The sequence below is a fragment of the Parasteatoda tepidariorum genome, chromosome 4 (genome assembly GCF_043381705.1).
Source record: "Parasteatoda tepidariorum isolate YZ-2023 chromosome 4, CAS_Ptep_4.0, whole genome shotgun sequence".
Classification (NCBI taxonomy): domain Eukaryota; kingdom Metazoa; phylum Arthropoda; class Arachnida; order Araneae; family Theridiidae; genus Parasteatoda; species Parasteatoda tepidariorum.
The window spans coordinates 57,288,117-57,306,274 of NC_092207.1; the positions used below are offsets into that span (position 1 = coordinate 57,288,117).

The 18,158-nt window shown below is 28.4% G+C and overlaps 1 protein-coding gene across 1 annotated transcript in view; it reads left to right on the forward strand.

Moving 5' to 3' along the window:
• The first annotated feature begins 665 nt into the window (after positions 1 to 665).
• Positions 666 to 18,158, forward strand: part of LOC107440400 (sine oculis-binding protein homolog) — a 58,702-nt gene continuing 41,209 nt past the window's right edge. The window contains exon 1 of the mRNA XM_016053308.4: positions 666 to 963. Coding sequence (XP_015908794.1) covers positions 841 to 963 — 123 coding nt within the window. The 5' untranslated portion in view covers positions 666 to 840. The remainder of the gene's footprint in view (positions 964 to 18,158) is intronic.

Sequence of the window (18,158 nt, forward strand, 5' to 3'; positions counted from 1 at the left end):
AGATAAGTTCATTATCTTGTTTCAAAAAAGAGTTTGCATTTTTATAATGTCAATACCGATGTTAAACTCTAGTAAAAATTTATAGTCCTAAATATAGAAAATCAGAAAAAATTTATCTTTGATGTTTTTCAATGAAATAAAAACCACTTAGACCCCCTTACATAGAAAACATAGAGTCCATTTTCTGTTTGACGAAAACCTTTATAAAAATCAGAGAGATAAGTTCAGATAATAATTTAAATTTTTTTTTGCCCTTTTGGGCAAAATAGAAGCAAATCTATATCTTATAAATTTAAATGTAAAGCAAGATATGCATTTTCCTAAATTAACAGTCTTTTGTTTTGTATCCGATTTGCTCAAAGATTGAAACTGATTTCTATTCATTTCATGAATCTGGGGGCCTCTTTTTTTCGGTATTTCGCTTCTCGGAACTAAAATTAACGCAAAGGAAAAAAGATATCTTTCATCTTCATTTCGTGAACTCGATCCCAAAAATACTTTGTTTACCTTTTCCACTTCCAGGACATGGGTAAACCATTCTCTGGAATAAAAAAGAACATTTTCTGCACTGCACACACGAAACGGTCATATAACTCGAGATTCGTCGGCAATCACAAAAAGAAAGAAGAGATGCTGAAGATGAAACCTGATTCCTGATCCCTTGTGGTCTTTCAGAGAAGCTTCTTCTTCCAGCACATCCTCCTCTATTTCCCTCCAATTCCAGTTGCTCCTCAACATCTCTCGGAGTCGGTCGCGCGTATCTTCAGTTGGATTAGTTTTTCAGGACCCGGTGTTTGATAACACGTATCGCGTGAATCTGAGGAATCGCTTTGGCGAGATATGAGTGCTGCGGTCGCCGGGGGATCACCGGATAGTGGCCGGCATCGAAACCGGACTTATGATGTAGATCATGATGATGAGGATTCGAATCGAATGAAAACAGAACCCGATTCGGATATCAAGGTAAGGTGTGAAGTTTTTTTTTAAATTTTGTAGAAGGGCTGTAGATAAATTAATTCTTTTTAAATTGATTCAAACACTCGGCATAGGTTTAGGAACCCTTTCGCATTTCTTTGCGAAAGGGTTCCTAAAAATAACAAAAGGGGTGAAAAAATTTAGTTAACTCAGAGCATTAAAAGTGTTCCTTTTAAAAAAAAATTTGATCTTATTTTTATTCCGCCTATTTTATTTATTTCATTTTCAATTTTTTATAATTTTATTACTAGTTTGTTTCTATTTTTTTAATAATTAACAAACATGTTTGAATTTTCTAAACTAATTTTTTAAAAAGGTAAGTTTATTTTTGTCAAATTGATTCAAACATGCGGTATAATACTTTTCACAGCTCTTTGCCTAGCACCGAAAGGTACGGTAATGTTTACCGAAGCACTTTGGATTTACTTTTGGTAAAATTAACAATAAAATATGGTTTTATAATATGTGATGAAACTTGGTAAATGTGATAAGATTTAATAGTTTTATCATGATACCTCAGAGCATGGCATAAAAACCATTTATTCAGTTACATTTAATTTTCAGTGTTGTATTTTTTACTAAATGTGTCGTAATAAGAACTATAATTTTGAAAACCAAAATTTTCCGGGAAACCGTTACTATATATACTGGAAAACTACCAAATTAATGGTTTAAATACCATATATTTTGATTACAATTAACTAAAATCATGTTTTTTTAACCAGAAATATCATTATACAGTACAGTAACTTTAGTAGAATTTTTTTTCCTTCTTGTAGTGTATATTTAAAAATAATTTATTTTTATTTATTTGGTTCATTTTTTAAAATGTTTATAAAATTATGGTATACACTTGCATTCATTTCTAAACATTAAATAATTTTATTTTTAGATAAAATAAAAATTATGATATAATTCAAAATAATCTTCTGCCATTTAACATAAAGAAACATTTTAAAAAAAGGTATGTTGTATTCATGCACATCACCGAACTTGCATAAAGCCCTAAATTACCTAGATGTCTAAGTATCCAGGGTTTTAATTTAGTAAGGTTCCTTTTGTAATGCATATATTAAACACGAAAAGTAATGCTGTTAATGCAATGAATAAGCTTAATTGACCGCTAGAAGTTTATTTTAATGCTTATGAATTATTATTTTTTTGAAAATTAATTGATAGCAATTCAATTGAAAATTAGTTGATTTCAATTCAAATAATTTTTCTGCATCTTGAATTCTAGAAATTGAATTTAGTGATTAAAGAAAATTTTGCAATAATGGAAATCTCTAACCATGATTTCATCGCATTCGTCTTCTATTCTTCTTGTGAATCAGAAATTAATTCAAAAGCTAATTTTATTTTGTATTTGAAGGAAATTTCGAAACTTTTTTCCCCCAAAAATATAAATTAAGAGTTTTTCTTGAAGTTTTGTATCGAACTCAAAAGACAAGGTAACATTATTAAACATGGTCAAACATCTGGATTTAAAAGTATCCAATCGCTTTCTAATTTAGTACAGAGGCGACGAACCGCGAACTCTTAATCTACCAACCAATGGGAATATTTTTTTATCAGCTCTCTAGCTTGTGTTGACAAAAATTTCAATTACGGCGAATCATGAATTTCTGTAGTATTGTTTAAAAGATAAAGTATAATTTTTCTTTTGTATTTGTAATAATATTATACATTATATTATTATAATATTATAATATTATACATTACATTTGTAATAATATTATACATTGTAATACTAATGTAGCTAATATTGTAATATTAATATTAGCCACATTAATATTGCTATGCACGGATTGTTATATTATACAGCTTGGATCACTTGTGCACAATTAAATATGTTTAATGTTATCCTGAATGGGGTCTGGAGGCAATTAATAAACAATTTAAGGCATTGTATCAGTCATAAGGTAGGCCTTCCACAGATAGGCCTTCGTCCAGCCTGTTGATGTTAAGATACTAAGCCATCGTCGGCCAGGCCTTAATTCGGAAACTTTCAGTAATGTTCGAATTCTGTTGTGTCCAAAGAAAAATAACTTTTAAAAAAAATAGTTACGAATAAAACTTACTACTTTCTTTCTTTCATTTATTTCCTTTTTTTTAGAAAAAAAAATTTTAAGTTCACAAAAGCAGCTTTATTTGTCTTTGGAAAACATTTACATACCAATTGAAATTATTCAAATTAAATTGTCAACAGAAATGATATATTGCTTTTCCGAATTTGTTCCTGTTGAACATTTCCCTTATCAACTTTTTCAATGTATGGTAGATTAATGCATTATATTAAATTTTTTCATTATTATTTTTATTTATATTTTCTAAATAGTTGGTTTTTCAGCAATTTTACTTACATATTTTTTATGCAATGGGGAAATAAATACAGTGATAGTATGGGATTCCGTTTATTAACTTCAAACTTTGACTAGGAATGCAAGCCCATTTGTTTTCATATTTAACTCGAATCCCACGATCTCAAAGTTTTTCAGTGATTTTTATCGATATTATTTATATCAAAACTTCTTTTTTTAATTCTATTTTTTAGTGAGATTTTGTTTAAAGAATAGTTTGTCCTGCTTATTTAGAGAATTATTTTCGACTTTTATTTGATTTTTTTTTTACTTTCACAACGGAAGAATCCCCCACGTCCTTTAAAAATGGCGTACCTTAAGTTTTCCGTTTTAGATCTAGCAAAAATATAATTTATTTTCTCCTTTTCAATTTAAAAAACGGATTTATTGAAATTTTTATTTTATTTCAGTTCTATGCATTAACTAAAATATCATATTTTTACTAAAAACATCGCGTAATTTCTAAATTAAAAAGCAAATCGAAAGAAATATTCATTGCTAACAAGTTCTAAAAATCAATGTTTGTACAAAACGTTGCCACACTGTTACAAATTTAACGTTTTTTGAAACAAATATATCTATTTTTTATAATAACATCTGGATTGCAGTATTTAGGTGTAAAGAATCAACTTACTTTGGCCCAGGTACAGATGCTATATTTAACTCACTAAAAAGTTAAATGGCAGAATAATCCCTCACTCGATGACATACGAATAATGAGGTAGAAACTAATTCGTAATCATCAAAATTAAATAATGTAAGACGTAAAGAAACTATTCACGCAACGTTTACTTCTTTTTCAATTAATTTAATTTTCTAAATATATATTTAACAATTAAAATACTAAAACAAGTTTTATGAATTTCTTAACAAGTCAATATTTAAATGCAAGTAACTTGAAGAAATGGAATGGATGAAGATTATTAGAGGTCGTTCATTATTGATGTTTTTTTTCTCAATATTTTTGACCCCCCCCCCTTCCCTTTTATCTCACTTCACTGTACTTGTCACATGAAATCACAGAAACAAACGATAGATTTTTAAAAAAAACATATCATAAGTTTCCGTTTATTTTTCAAATTTTATTTTTAAATTGAATGGCATCATAATTCTTTATAAATACTGATAAAAAGTTAAATGGCAGAATAAGCCCTTATAAATATTTATGAAAGGTTAAGTAATAGAATAATCTCTCATAAGTATTGATAAAAAGTTAAATGGCAAAATAATCCTTCATAAATATTGATGAACAGTTAAATGAATAGTTAATAGTAGTTTGATGAATAGTTAATAGTAGTTTGATGAATAGTTAATAGTAGTTTGATGAATAGTTTAATGAATAGTTAATAGTAGTTTGATGAATAGTTGAATGAATAGTTAATAGTAGTTTGATGAATAGTTGAATGAATAGTTTATAGTATAATCTTCCACTCGATGGCATACGAGTAATGAGGTAGAAATTAATTCGTAATCATCAAAATTTTAATAAAAATTTAAAAAGCAAAAAAAAAATATATTCAAGCAACTTATAATTCTTTTTCAATTCATTATAATTCTTTAAATATATAATATTTAGCAACTATAACACTAAACAACTATGATATTTACAACTATAACACTATAACACTTTTTCAATATTTTTAACCCCCTTTGTCACACTACACAATACACCCTTGTTACTTGTCATGCTATATTAAAGAAATATATGCTGGGAGCTAAAAAAAAATCGCATGTTTCTGATTATATTTCATTTTTAAAATTTAAATATGTGCGTTTTAATGAGATTTGGAAGCATAATAATAATTAGATGTGTACTTATTTCGATGAAAAAAGACGACACAAAGATAAAAACAAACATTATAAAAAAGTATTTAATTTGCTTATTTTATGTGTTTAGAATATGTGTGATATCACACTTCGTTTAAATCCTTCCTTTTCCTTGGTCACTAACTGACACAATTTCAGAAACGCTTTCTTTTCCCACGAAGCTTGGCATCATTTGTTGAATTTCCCTTATACACATTTTAGTGGATCCTCTCTCTCTTTTTCAAATTTTAAACTTATCCCATAAAATGGCATAATTTATATTTATGATGCAAATTTTTATATTTATATAAAAATATCATTATTATATTGAGTAACAGATACTATTGTAATTGCTTAACATTATATTCTACTGGCCGATGTACATACATAAAGGTAAACAAGTTTTATAATTCTTTTGATTCGCGCAACTAATAGACTCAACTTTATGACAGCTCTTCACTGCTAAACTATTGGCTTTACTAATTCTTAAATCATTTATGCTAATGACTAGCTATAATTAATTAATAATTACCATTATGCTTAATGTGCGACTGAAATAAGTAGAAGATTGAATATTATACAGAATTATCGGATTCTTTTTTGTTATGCAATAAATTCAATATAAAACTATAAATTTACTGGAAATTATGATTTGTTATGTTTCAAACTTATGTGATGGAAATATCCGATGCAAATCAATGTATCAAAATATGTTCTATCTTATTTATTATAACATATTATTGTTATACTTCAGTCGCATTAGAGATGAAAATAATTCTCATATTTCCTTAAATGGGGATAAAATATTTTCTTCATCGTTTTTAAAATAATTAACCATTCGTTAGAAATGTCCTTCACGCATTTTCTTTTTAATACGTGAGGGACGATTTGGGGAATCACTCATCTTCGCGTGGTCTGCCGTACGTGTGTCGTGTTTTGATCTCCAACAAGTTATTTGATCCGGCTCGGCTCTATTTTTAGAAGAGGAAAACTGCCACGGATCCACAAACGTCAGCTGAGAACGCGATCTATTCCTTTGTTTTGGCCACAACGTTCTTCGATTAAGGTTTTGCTTCCAACAAACTGGATAGAATTGAAAAACATAATATCTCCAAAGGATTACAATTTATTTATGGAACTTATAATCGATTTGCCTACTTTTTATAGTCTGATAGAGTTGATAGTTTTGTTTATCTCATGTTTCGCTTGATTCAAAATATATTATACAGACATGTAACCCAAACTTTATAAATCTGCACATTGATCGTGCATTTTAAAATTTAAAAAAAATTGACTGATTGTTGTACATATTTTAAGGGTACTAGTGAAGTAAAGAATTCGGGCATTCCTTAGAATACTACCTAGACTTGATATATGGATATAAAATCAATATTGATGAAGTATATACAATAAAAGTATTATTGAAGTAAAATGCTAGAAAATATCTAGAATAAAATGACGAAATATGAAATAATCAATGTTTCACATATTATCTAAGAATTCTGCAAAAGTCATTTTAATTCTCTCAAGTTTTTTCTTTACTGATTTATTTTTGAAATTATATCGAATGTCTAGACATTAAATATCATGCCTAGAAAAACTATGGAACATATTGAGTATTTAATATTGCTCAAGAAAGCTCCTAGCTCTCTGCCATTTACATATATATCAGAATTACTGAGGATATCCTCAAACGTTTTTATGCCGTTTAAATCAAGGAAAAGGACAGGCCATTTTATGACATGCACCTTATCATCTAAAAACATCTGCCTGAAGATTTCCAACATGAATGGCGGCGTTATCCAGCTGAAAAATCAAATTTCAGTCAATAATAATCTTTACAAATTGTCTAGCTTCATACGATTTGTAGGAAAAGCCATGTTTCGTTTTTCCCGTAAAAGCTTTCCCTTACAGTAAGTCTCCAGTTGTGTTATAGTAGTGAATTCAATTAAAAGATTCAATTGCAAATTCAAAATGCTTTGCAGTGATATATTATTTTCATTAGATAATCTTAAAGATAAGCACTCTTAAATTATTTTTATTAGGCTACGCAAGATGGCCAATGTTGTTATAAGGTCATTATCATTTGTTCGACTCAGCTTTTATACTTTTCCGGTATCATACGAAAATGTATTATCACAATCTCTCAGAAATAAAACTCATACTTTTGACGATTTAGCAATCTTTGAGCTATATTTCGTTAATTTTGAGAATTATTTCGTAACGAAATCAAGTGATTTGTGACTAAATGGGAATTCTTAAATATTCGACGAAAATGTTTCCTCAACTCGAAACCTCAACTCGAAACCTCAACTGAATAGTGGGAGATAGTTAGCTAGAATGACGAAATTATGAAAACTTGACGATCAGAAATAAAGTGCCGAATTAAGTCGAATAGTCTTTATAGTGGTCAAGGTACCGGATCCAAAAAATCCCGGATTCTAATCCCTTCTCAGGTACTGTTCAAATTTAGCTCTCTGTTCTATTTGTCTCGACGAGTTTTCTTTTTTGGAAAAAAAATAGAAGGACGAAATATTTCGTTACTAGTGAGGAAATTTGTTTCCCTGAAAAAGTGACTTCCCCACTTTGACGAAATATTTGCTCGAGGCTTATACCAAGAAACAGTTTCGTCAAAAACGAAGGAAATTTCGTGAAACTTGGGTATCCATTTTGTACACTGAATTATTGATAGAAAATAATGTGAATTTTCTGGAGAAGTTGTCGAGAGAAAATTTCAAAAATTACTTGCTAATCCCGCCCTTGGAAATATTTTCATTATTTCTTTCAGTCGCCATGGAAATGGAGAACTTATATAAATTGGATTGTGCTTTGAGTGTTGCCATTTTTTAAATTTATTAAATTATCTAAAGAAAATGTTGTGGAAATCGCCTATTTTAAAAGCTGTAACAGAAGTTTACTTCAAATAACATTCAATTGCTTCGGAATGAGAAATTTCTGCAATTCAACTTATTATTATTTAAAATTAATAGAAGCTATTAAAGCAATTCAGTTTCCGGGTAACTTTTTATAAATACTTCTTTTCTCCAAAATTAATGAGGGAGTCGAGAGTAGAATGACTCTCAACACAATATATATTTATGGGGGAGGGGGAGAATCCTTGAAAAATTGCCATTATTTTTTTCCCTATTAGTTACGAAATGCTCACCGTAGAAAAAGCTCTTTTGATAGGATTTTTTTCCCCACTAGAAAAAAAAACTACACTCTTGGGTGTTGCCAAATATTTCTTTTAACTTGTCACGAAGTAAGGATGTTTTATGTCAGGTTTGAGCAATATAGTAGCCAAACATCCTCAAAACTCTCTGTTTATCTTTTGTAGTATTTGTTCAACATGGTTTATATATTCAGAACGGTATACATTAATAACTACTCGTACTTACTTATATATATTTTTAATTATGGCAGGCGTGCCCACATAGGGTGTCATGGAAGGCTGAGCCAGCAGTGCGAATTTAGTGAGAAAGGTTAAGTTTTCTTTATCTGATGAGTTTAACAGTTGATAATTCTCGAACTAATAATCGAATCTTAATTGTTTTTTAATTCCATCATACTCCCTCTACATTTTTCTAACCACCATCGTATTTTTAAGTTTCTCAGTTAAATAGTTTTTGCTGCACAAAAATATAAGGCTTCGAATGTTCGTCAAGTTGAACTTTGACTTAGATGTGTTCGTAGTATAAGACTTTTAATTGTCATCAAACGTGTCTTGAATAGATGCGTACGACTATAGGACTTAGATGTGTTCGTAAGGTTGAACACGCTTATTGCGAAGTGGCGTTGCATTATTACAAAGTAAAGATTGGCCGAGCTGGGAAAAAAGGTACCTGTCCACGCATAGACAAAAAGACCGAAGAAAGTTTTCGAATTTTATTTTTTTTTTCAACGTGAAAAATTGAAAATTCGCGTGTACTTTTATTTTTACTATTTTAATCGAATGCTTGTTCTTGAAAAATCCCAAACCATGAAATTCGTTATTTCCCAAAATCAGTATTCATGGACATACGCTTTCACACACACCCCCTCCTTGATCTTCACTTTCCAAAAATGATCTTGCCACATTTGCAGTATGTTAAATTTCTTTTTCGCAAGCAACACAGCTTAAAACAGCATTCACAAAAATCCGAACAATTATTTTTTTGTTATCCGTTTATTTTTTAACTATCGGAATTTGAAACAAAATATATTTCCGTGTGATAGAAAAAAAATTAAAAAAAAAACTTTTGAAGACACAATTGATAGGTACAAAAAATGGCTTGTAATACATTTAAAAAAAATCGATAAAAGCAAATACAAAATAATATTTTAAACTAGCAAAAATAAAAATATTTTTTAAATTAAAAAAAAGAAAACTGTTTTCCCCAACCTTAATATTGAAACGATTTATTTTCTCACTATTTTTCAACCTTGCTTTTCGACTGAAACTCTAAGAGACTTAGAAGCTTAAAATTACCAAGGTATGTAGAAAAATGTACAAGGAACTCGATGAAATGAAAAAAATACGGTTTGATTATTCGTTCAAGAACTACTGTTAAATTTGTAAAATAAAAAAACTCATGTTGCTTGATCTGCGGTTCACTGAAATGCAACTACAGAGCTGAAATTTGACTTGATGATAGGACCATTTTGAATAATAAGTTTTTTTTTCGAAATTCCCTTCATTGAAAAATATGTTTTCCTATGAATTGCAATTTTTTTTTTTAAATATAGTAATTTATCCATTATTGTAGCAACACTTTCTCAAATTCCATGTGCAAAAATTCTTGATGTCAAAAATAACAAAAAATTAGTAAAATAAAATAAGAGAGAGACAGGTGTTCCCAGATATACAACTTTATATGTATATACATCGAAATTCTTGAACATATCAAAACGCAAGAGTGATAAAAAAAAAAGCTGTTTACAATGTGAACTGTTATATGATTAGCATTTGAATATTAACAAAGCTGTTTCTCATTTATTAATTCTTATTGTGAAGCATATTTTGTATTCCTAAATTTAGTTTTTTTTTTTCAAGTGCACAATATAATTTTTCAAATCCAGCTATCTTTTTATTTCGTAACGATTAACATAATAATAAAATGTGCTTACATAAAATTATAACAATTATATATCTTTTTAAACTAAGTGACCTTTTTTATCAGTTTTTGAGAGAAAAAAAAACATTTTGAAGATAAAAGGGGAAGAACAGTTTATATCAATGAAAACAGATTCTGGGAAAAAGACAAATTCGGGCACGGACAGGAACTGTTTTTCATAGCTTAACCCATCCTCAATGTTTAATAACTCTCGGCATTAACTAATTTTCTATATTATTGATTAGCCAAAACTTAGTAATCCTAAAAATGTTTACAGATGGTTGTCCAATCGTTATTTTCGTTGAAAATGTACATAAACCGTTATTTTCCCTCAATCTTCAATGATGAATGAGAAGAAACCACGGAGGCCAGTTAGCGAAGTGAACAGGAGCGAACTGAACGAACACAAACGACGCAAAAATATTAATTACTCAATTTAATAGGTGTTTCTTTAACGAAACAAAAAGAAAATTTTCTATTACTCCAAACAGGCCGGGATAGCCTGGTTGGTAGGGCACTGGGCCCATGTACAAGAGTTCGTGGGTTCGATCCTAGGCCAGCCGAGGACTCCCTGTGTAGTAAATGGTGACTGATGCACGTTAAATTTGTCGAGTCGCAAAGTTCTCCATGTTCCCATAAGAAATCAATATCTCTGGGAGTACTGATCCAGGAGTTTCCTTGTCCTCTGGATTGGTTCAAAATTACAAGGCTACGGAGTTGAACATTGGTAGTCGACAACCCAAAATTTGGTCGGCTGTTCAACGACGGATATAAATATAAATAAATATAAATATTACTCTGAACGAAGCAAAGAAAAAATGACTTTTAAATAATTCTTAGCTATAGCAATGATTAAAAACCACATTTAGTCACTTTATTTTTATTAAAGCCTACACTGTAGAAAAAGATTTCTCAAAATTGAGCAAAAAATGTGTCAAAATAGCTCCAAAACAAAAATAGTCGAATTTGAATTCCCCATATTCTCAATATTGAGCATGGTGACAAGCTCAAAACAGCATATACTCATTATTGAGACCGTGCCCACTTATTATTAAATTACTCAAAATGAGTACATGGTGTGTTATTTTTGAGATTTTTGACTCAAAAATTAATATATACTGTTGTGAATAATAATGAGTATACTCAGTAATGAGTAAATAGGTTTTCAATTTCGACACCATTTGTTTCTGAGCTATTTTGACATATTTTTGATGAATTTTGAGAAAACTTTGTTATAGTATGCTTTCAGTTTCAAATTGGCACACCTTCATCAGTGGGACAAATGGTTAGAGATAGGATTAGTTTCGCCATTTACCCTATTAATGAAGGTATACCAATGTGGGCTTTTAGGTTTTAATATTTTTCTTGTACTATTTGCTATGTTTTTAATGCCTTTTTTCAAATGTTAAAAATATACCAACGTAACACCAAAACTCGAATAGGCTTCAATAAAAATGTTATTACTTGTGATATTTTTGATACCATTTGGGAAGAAGATGTACCAATGTGTAAGTTTTAATAAAAAACTTTATTATAGCTATATTTTAATTCTTAGCTTTTCTCTGATTTACAATACTATCTGCAACATTGCCTGTCTTGAAAGTTTTATTGTTGAAAAAATTAAAGAGTAAAAAAATAAAAATAAAGCAATAATTAATAATTAAAATTAACTCCATGCAAACAATGAATATTCAGCTACTAATTAATAATTTTTACCTTCTGATAATAAATCATATTTCTGTTTCAAAACAAAGAAAAAAATAATAATAATTATGCCATGAATACAAATACTATTCTCAATTTATCACACTTAAGCATATTATAATCATTATTATTAAAATTATTCGGAAGATATGAATTCAAAATCTTAAAGATCTTATCAAGGTAAAAAATATAATAGCGATGTTCTAAATATCAATTACTAGGTATTAGGAGCCCTTCATTTCATAATTCATTCTCAATACAAGTAACCCTTTTGACTCAAATTGGACACCGGTGTCCCTTTTATATATATATTTTTTCTGACTCTCTATTTACAAGCAAATATGTATTTTGGTACTTTTTAATAATAAGAAAACAGTCTAATGGTTACTAAAATAATCTGCTAGATTATCGGAATGATATTTATACTAAAATATAAAATCCAGAAAATGAAGTTCGAATTTTTTTTTCATTTATATTCAAAAATTTATCAATAAGTGTTTTTATAAATTAAAGAAATTTTAATCATGAATAGCTGTTTCTCTTAGATTTAAATAACTGCAAATTTGAAAAATTATTGTTTCGAAGTGAGTCGTGTTTGGAAGATTTTATCTTTAACGCAGTAAAAGCACGGTGTTTCAGACTGTATTTCCTAACCATAAATTATTTAAATGCTAAATATAATATTTTCCCCCACTTATTTTGCCTAAATTAATACAAAATACTGAAAAATATGTTTAATAAATTTTCTGCGTCAAAGGTTTAACTGGGAATTAACCGATGATATTTCAAAAACGTTTGAAGAATGCGATTTAAATATTCGATGATGAAAATAATGAAATATGAAATTATTTTCATAAATAGGTGATCGAAATTACAATAGATGTTAAGAGGCATGCGTTAAAGGTCAGCGCTCTCTCTTTCTATGCAGGAAGATATCTTATCTACCTTCTCATATTACACAGACGAACGTGTTGGAGTATATGAATAGCATTTCTGGAATGAAAGCATCTTAAGAGATGATGTCACGTGTCATTTTCCGATGCCATCTCCCGCAATCTTTTATTTTATTTCCTGCTTCACTTTCTTACATCTCTCAAATACTATTTATATTATATATAGTACCTTTAATTTGGAGGGCCAATGAAAAAAATAATTTTAGAAGCTTTTAGAATTAGTTTGATTTTAAATTTTTTTGGCAGATTTTTCAAGAAACATTTCCTGAGCGATGATTTTATCTTCCAATGTATTTTCATATTATTCATTGATTGAGGAAGCATGATTATTATTTATAAAGGTTTCAAAGGATCTTAAAAACAAATATACGAAGACGGTTTTAATTTTCTAAGAATGTTTTGAAATCTAAGTTTTCATAGGATTATCGCAAGCATATAAATAAAAATTTAAAATTACGCCATAATACATTTTGCGATTGCGACTAGAGATTAGAATATGCATTTGCCATGTTTTTTTGATTTATTTACTCTTTAAACAAAAGAAAAAGTTGTTATTTTTATCAGGTTAGTAAGTTTTTTTTTTAAACCTGTAAACTTTTTTTTATACGGAAATAATAGGAAAAGTTTTACTTTTTAATTATTGGACGAGCAGCATTAAAGGAGTTCATCGAAAAACTGTTTAAAAGAAACATATGAATTAAGTAAATAACCCCAAGAAACTGAAACGGTAAGACATTACTTGATTAAAAAACTTCATTGGCCCTGAAGAATATGCAGATGGAAATGAAAGTCGACATTTTCAAACATTCAAAAATGGCGCTTATTTCCAAAACTTGTCAGACATGAAAGTGAAAAAAATTTATTTGAAATCTGAAACGAAAGGCTTCCAACGAATAATGTAAAACAAAGGGGAAGCGCTTAGAAATGCATTTTACCGTGATTTGCCCCTCTCGGCTACAGTGGTTTTTCTTGTTCTTTTTTTTTCCATCCTTATTTTTGTTTCACTCTCAACTATTTTGTTTTTCTAGTTTTGTTTCTCACCTTTATTTTCCAATTAATCCTTTATTTAACCCCGATAACTACAAATATTGAAATGAAACTTTTTAGTTTTTCTTTTATTTGATAAGGAGTTCATTGTTCAAATTTGAAACTTCTATCTTGGAAAGAACATTTTTAGTATAGCTGCTAGTTATGATAAATACTCTCTAATTACCCTGATAAATCCAATAATTACAAATATCGAAATGAAGCTTTCTCAGTTATTCAATTTCTCTCGTAAAGAAAACGTGGACCTAATTTGAGGCTTCGAACTTGATAAAAATATTATTTAGTATTACTGCCAATTACGCTTATCACTCGGTAATTTCCTTGATAAACCCCGATGTTTACAAATACCGATATGAATATTTTTCAAAACTGAGACTTGCTTAGTTTTTCTACTTATCTTATAAAGGTTCATCATGTTCTAAATTTAAGACTAACATCTTGGTAAAAATGTGCTACTTGGCTAGCAATTTTAGGCCAATTACATTTTAATTTCTGAAATAATTATAAGATATTGAAACGTAACTTTTTTGGCTTTACTTTATATCTGACAAAGAAAGCATGGTCAAAATTTGTGATTTCTATCTTCGATTCTTATGTTAGAACAAATGCGTTGAACGAAAGGTAGAAGTTGAGCCGCGAAAAATGGTGATTGGAAATTGTACCGAGATTTAAGAATATAAAATTTAGATTCGAACAAAAGTTAAACTAGCTTTAAACTTCTAATCGTGGTTCAAAAAAACAAAAAACAAAAAAAATTAGAATATGGCGGTAATCCCGATCAGTCTACCAATGGAAATATTCACATCAGATGTTAAATCTTTGAAAACCATTAACGAGATTCAAACCTGTATCGTCTCAGCGCAATACATTTACAGTGTTTATTTTGTTATTATAGAATGAATGTTTTATAATTGCATAGTTATTTCACAAAAGGCACTTTTTTTAACTTTATTAATTTTTAATTAATTATTTAATTTGATTTTTTAATTGTTAGTTTGTTTTATTTCTAATCCATGAATCATCGATACAATTTGTCTTTTCTACATTCATCCAGCAATAACAGCGTAGAAAATGCTTCTAAAAGCATATGATCATCAGCTCTGAATCTGATCTTAGAGTCGAACTAACCACAACAGGTTTCTTTGACGATAGTGCTATTTTATTGTACTCAATAGTAGAGAGCGTAACCTGTTAAATTGACTACTTGTCTAAGTAAGTTCATCTCTGTAATCAAATCAAAGAAATAGACTCCCCTCCAAAGAATATAAACTCTCCTCTATATTCTTTGGTCAAGTACCCATTTGGCAAAAACTGTTGCTTAACTTCTTTTTAAGCTTAAAATAGGACTTTAAATTGCTTAATCGCTTGCAGTAAGTTATCATTACATCAGATTTTAATGTAGATTGTGTAGAAAACATTTGATTCACCTTTTTGTACCCTGAAAAAAAAGTATGGTCAAAACTATCTGAATATTTTAAAATTTAACGTGTTTCTGGCTCTATTTAAATACAAAACACTGTAAATTTTACCGAAGCGCTTTGATAATGATTTTAGAAAATTAACAATAAAATATGATTTCATAACATAAGATATAATTTATTAAATATGGTGAAATTTGGTAATTTTGTCAAGAGACCTTAGAGCAATGGTTCCCAATTTTTTTCAGCTACGGAACCCTGAACGATCGAACTTTGTTTGACGGAACCCTGACTTTTAAAAAAAGTTCATTAAGAGTTGTAAATATGCTAACAAAGGAAAAAAAATAATTCATAAAGGTTTAACATAGATGAATTTTTTTTATTGTTTTATCAAATCTTAAAATTAGTGACTAAAATTATTTAATAAGATCTTACAGTTAGATTTTATGTTAGGTAGTTAAATTCGCAAGTTTGCAGAGGCTACGTTTTTACCGTATAAATTAGGTCTAATAGTCTCAGCCGTTTAAGTTAAAATTGGATTAAGTAAGCTAAAATATGATTTTGGAAAAAGAACTGTTATAAATTGTGAGAAGTGTTATCAGATAAAATTATTTCGTTACTCTAGAATTTGGTTCTTTTATTTCTAATTTCAGAATTTGATGAGAAATAATGATGGCATAGGTTTTTAGTAACTTATTCAATGTGCTTTGGAAAGAAATGCATTTGCTATTCCTTTTTTGTTGCAATTTCACAGAATTATTTTCAAAAAAATTACCTTAAAATTAAATTAATAACGGATTGTTAGGTGCATACAAACCTTTTACAGGTTTTGAAATCTTATTTACTGGTTTAAAATAAAAATCCTAACTTACGGAACCCTTGTGACCTTTCCATGAACTAAGGCATCGCGACGCATCATTTGGGAACCTCTCTCTTAGAGCATGACATAAAAATAATTTATTTTGTTAAATTTACTTTTCAGTTTTGTTTTTGTGTTTTTTCAGTTCTCTGTTTTGTTTTACCACACATTAATACATGCGTGGTAAAAAGAACTATAATTTTGAAAGCCAGAACTTTTGGTAAAGCGTAACCATATGAGCGGAACCAAATCAATGTTTTGAATACCACATATTTCGGTTTTATTTTCTGTAAAATTATGTAGTTCTTTTTTTAAATTAAAAATGTCATCACTACACTATACGGTAACTTTACCAGAATTTTTTTCTACGTGTACATTAATTAAATTTCATTTTTTAATTTTATGCACTAAATAACGATTATTATTTTTCTTAGTGTCGGCTTTGCATATGTAAGATACCTATGCACAAATAAAGAAAAGAATTCAAAATACTAAAGCAATTAAAATTAATAATATAACATCCATACCTATGCACATTGTTTCTAAAAAGTATTTGTAAAATTAAGAAGATATTATTAGCACACTAAGAAGATATTAATAAGGACACTTTGAATTACACCAAATTCGAAAAATTTCATGCATTTCAATTTTTCAAAGAAATGTTTAAATTTTTTAAACTTTGTCCAAGAACAATATTTCATACAAAGGTTATTAAATATACTTTAAAAATATGTCTTTTCATTAATAAATATATGTTTTTTTTGCATTTTACTAAAAGAAATGATCTTAACAATTCTATTTTTTTAAAATTTTTTTAAAAACCATTCATTGTTTAATAAGTAACATTTGCCTTTAAAACCATAAACCTTTAAATGATTTAATGTAATATTTGTTAATGTCTTTATTTGTGGTCAAAATTTTTAAAAATGTCAATCATTTTATGCAAAAATTGTTCTTCAAGTAATATTTTTTAATTCATGTAGTTAAGCAAATGTATTAACTAATATATCACTGAATTTTTAATTTCTTTTTTATCTAACTTGGTATTGAAGATATCTTGTATATTTAACTTGTACCCAGAAAAAAATAGGATGAAACAAATAATAAAGTGTTAAAAAATAACTCATTTTTAAGACAGTAAAGATCTTATGTCTCTCTAAAATTTCTTTCTAAGAAATTAATTGTAACTCAAACTTGAGAGTACCCTTTTATCTATTTACAAAAGTTTATATAATAAATAAAAAAAAATTCTTTATTTTCGCTCTTATTTGTGTTTTTTTTTCTTCTTTATTTTCTGAAGAATCAATAACAAATTCTTTGTTTGTTATGCCAACATCTGTACTTTATAGGGCAACTTTTCTTTTAAACTTTCCCCTAGCGTTGACCTTTGCGCCCCTCCTATCCATAGAATAACATGAAATAGGATGGTTTCAAATTCAGAAATAGCACCTCCCCTTTCTCATATTTCTTCTTCAGAATTTAAAAAAAAAGTGAATAAATGAAAAATAACTGCAACAAAGGGAGACAAATTTAAATGGAAAAAAATTGTCTTAATTTATTTCATCTTTTGCATCTGAAAAAAAAATCATTCCATTATATTATTAAAACAAAAAATCAATAATAACTTTTTTCTTCGTTTTATTTAAATCAGTAGAAAAAGTTTTAAATTTCTAATAAAAAACGACGTTGTTGTAGGTGTAAAATAAAAGTTTACCAGAATTGCTTTTTTAATCTTGGAAACAGTAAATATTAAAAATGGTGAAAATTTAACCCAAATGAAAACTTTAATACTTACTTTTTGTTCTACTTATGAAACGAAATAAATTTAGAATACTAAGACCTTTTGAAAAGTTAGCCTTCAATGTGTACCTTTTTGTTAGTATTCTAATTTGAATTTGCGTATTTTATCTCAAACAGACGATTCAGATTTAAAACAATTTGTT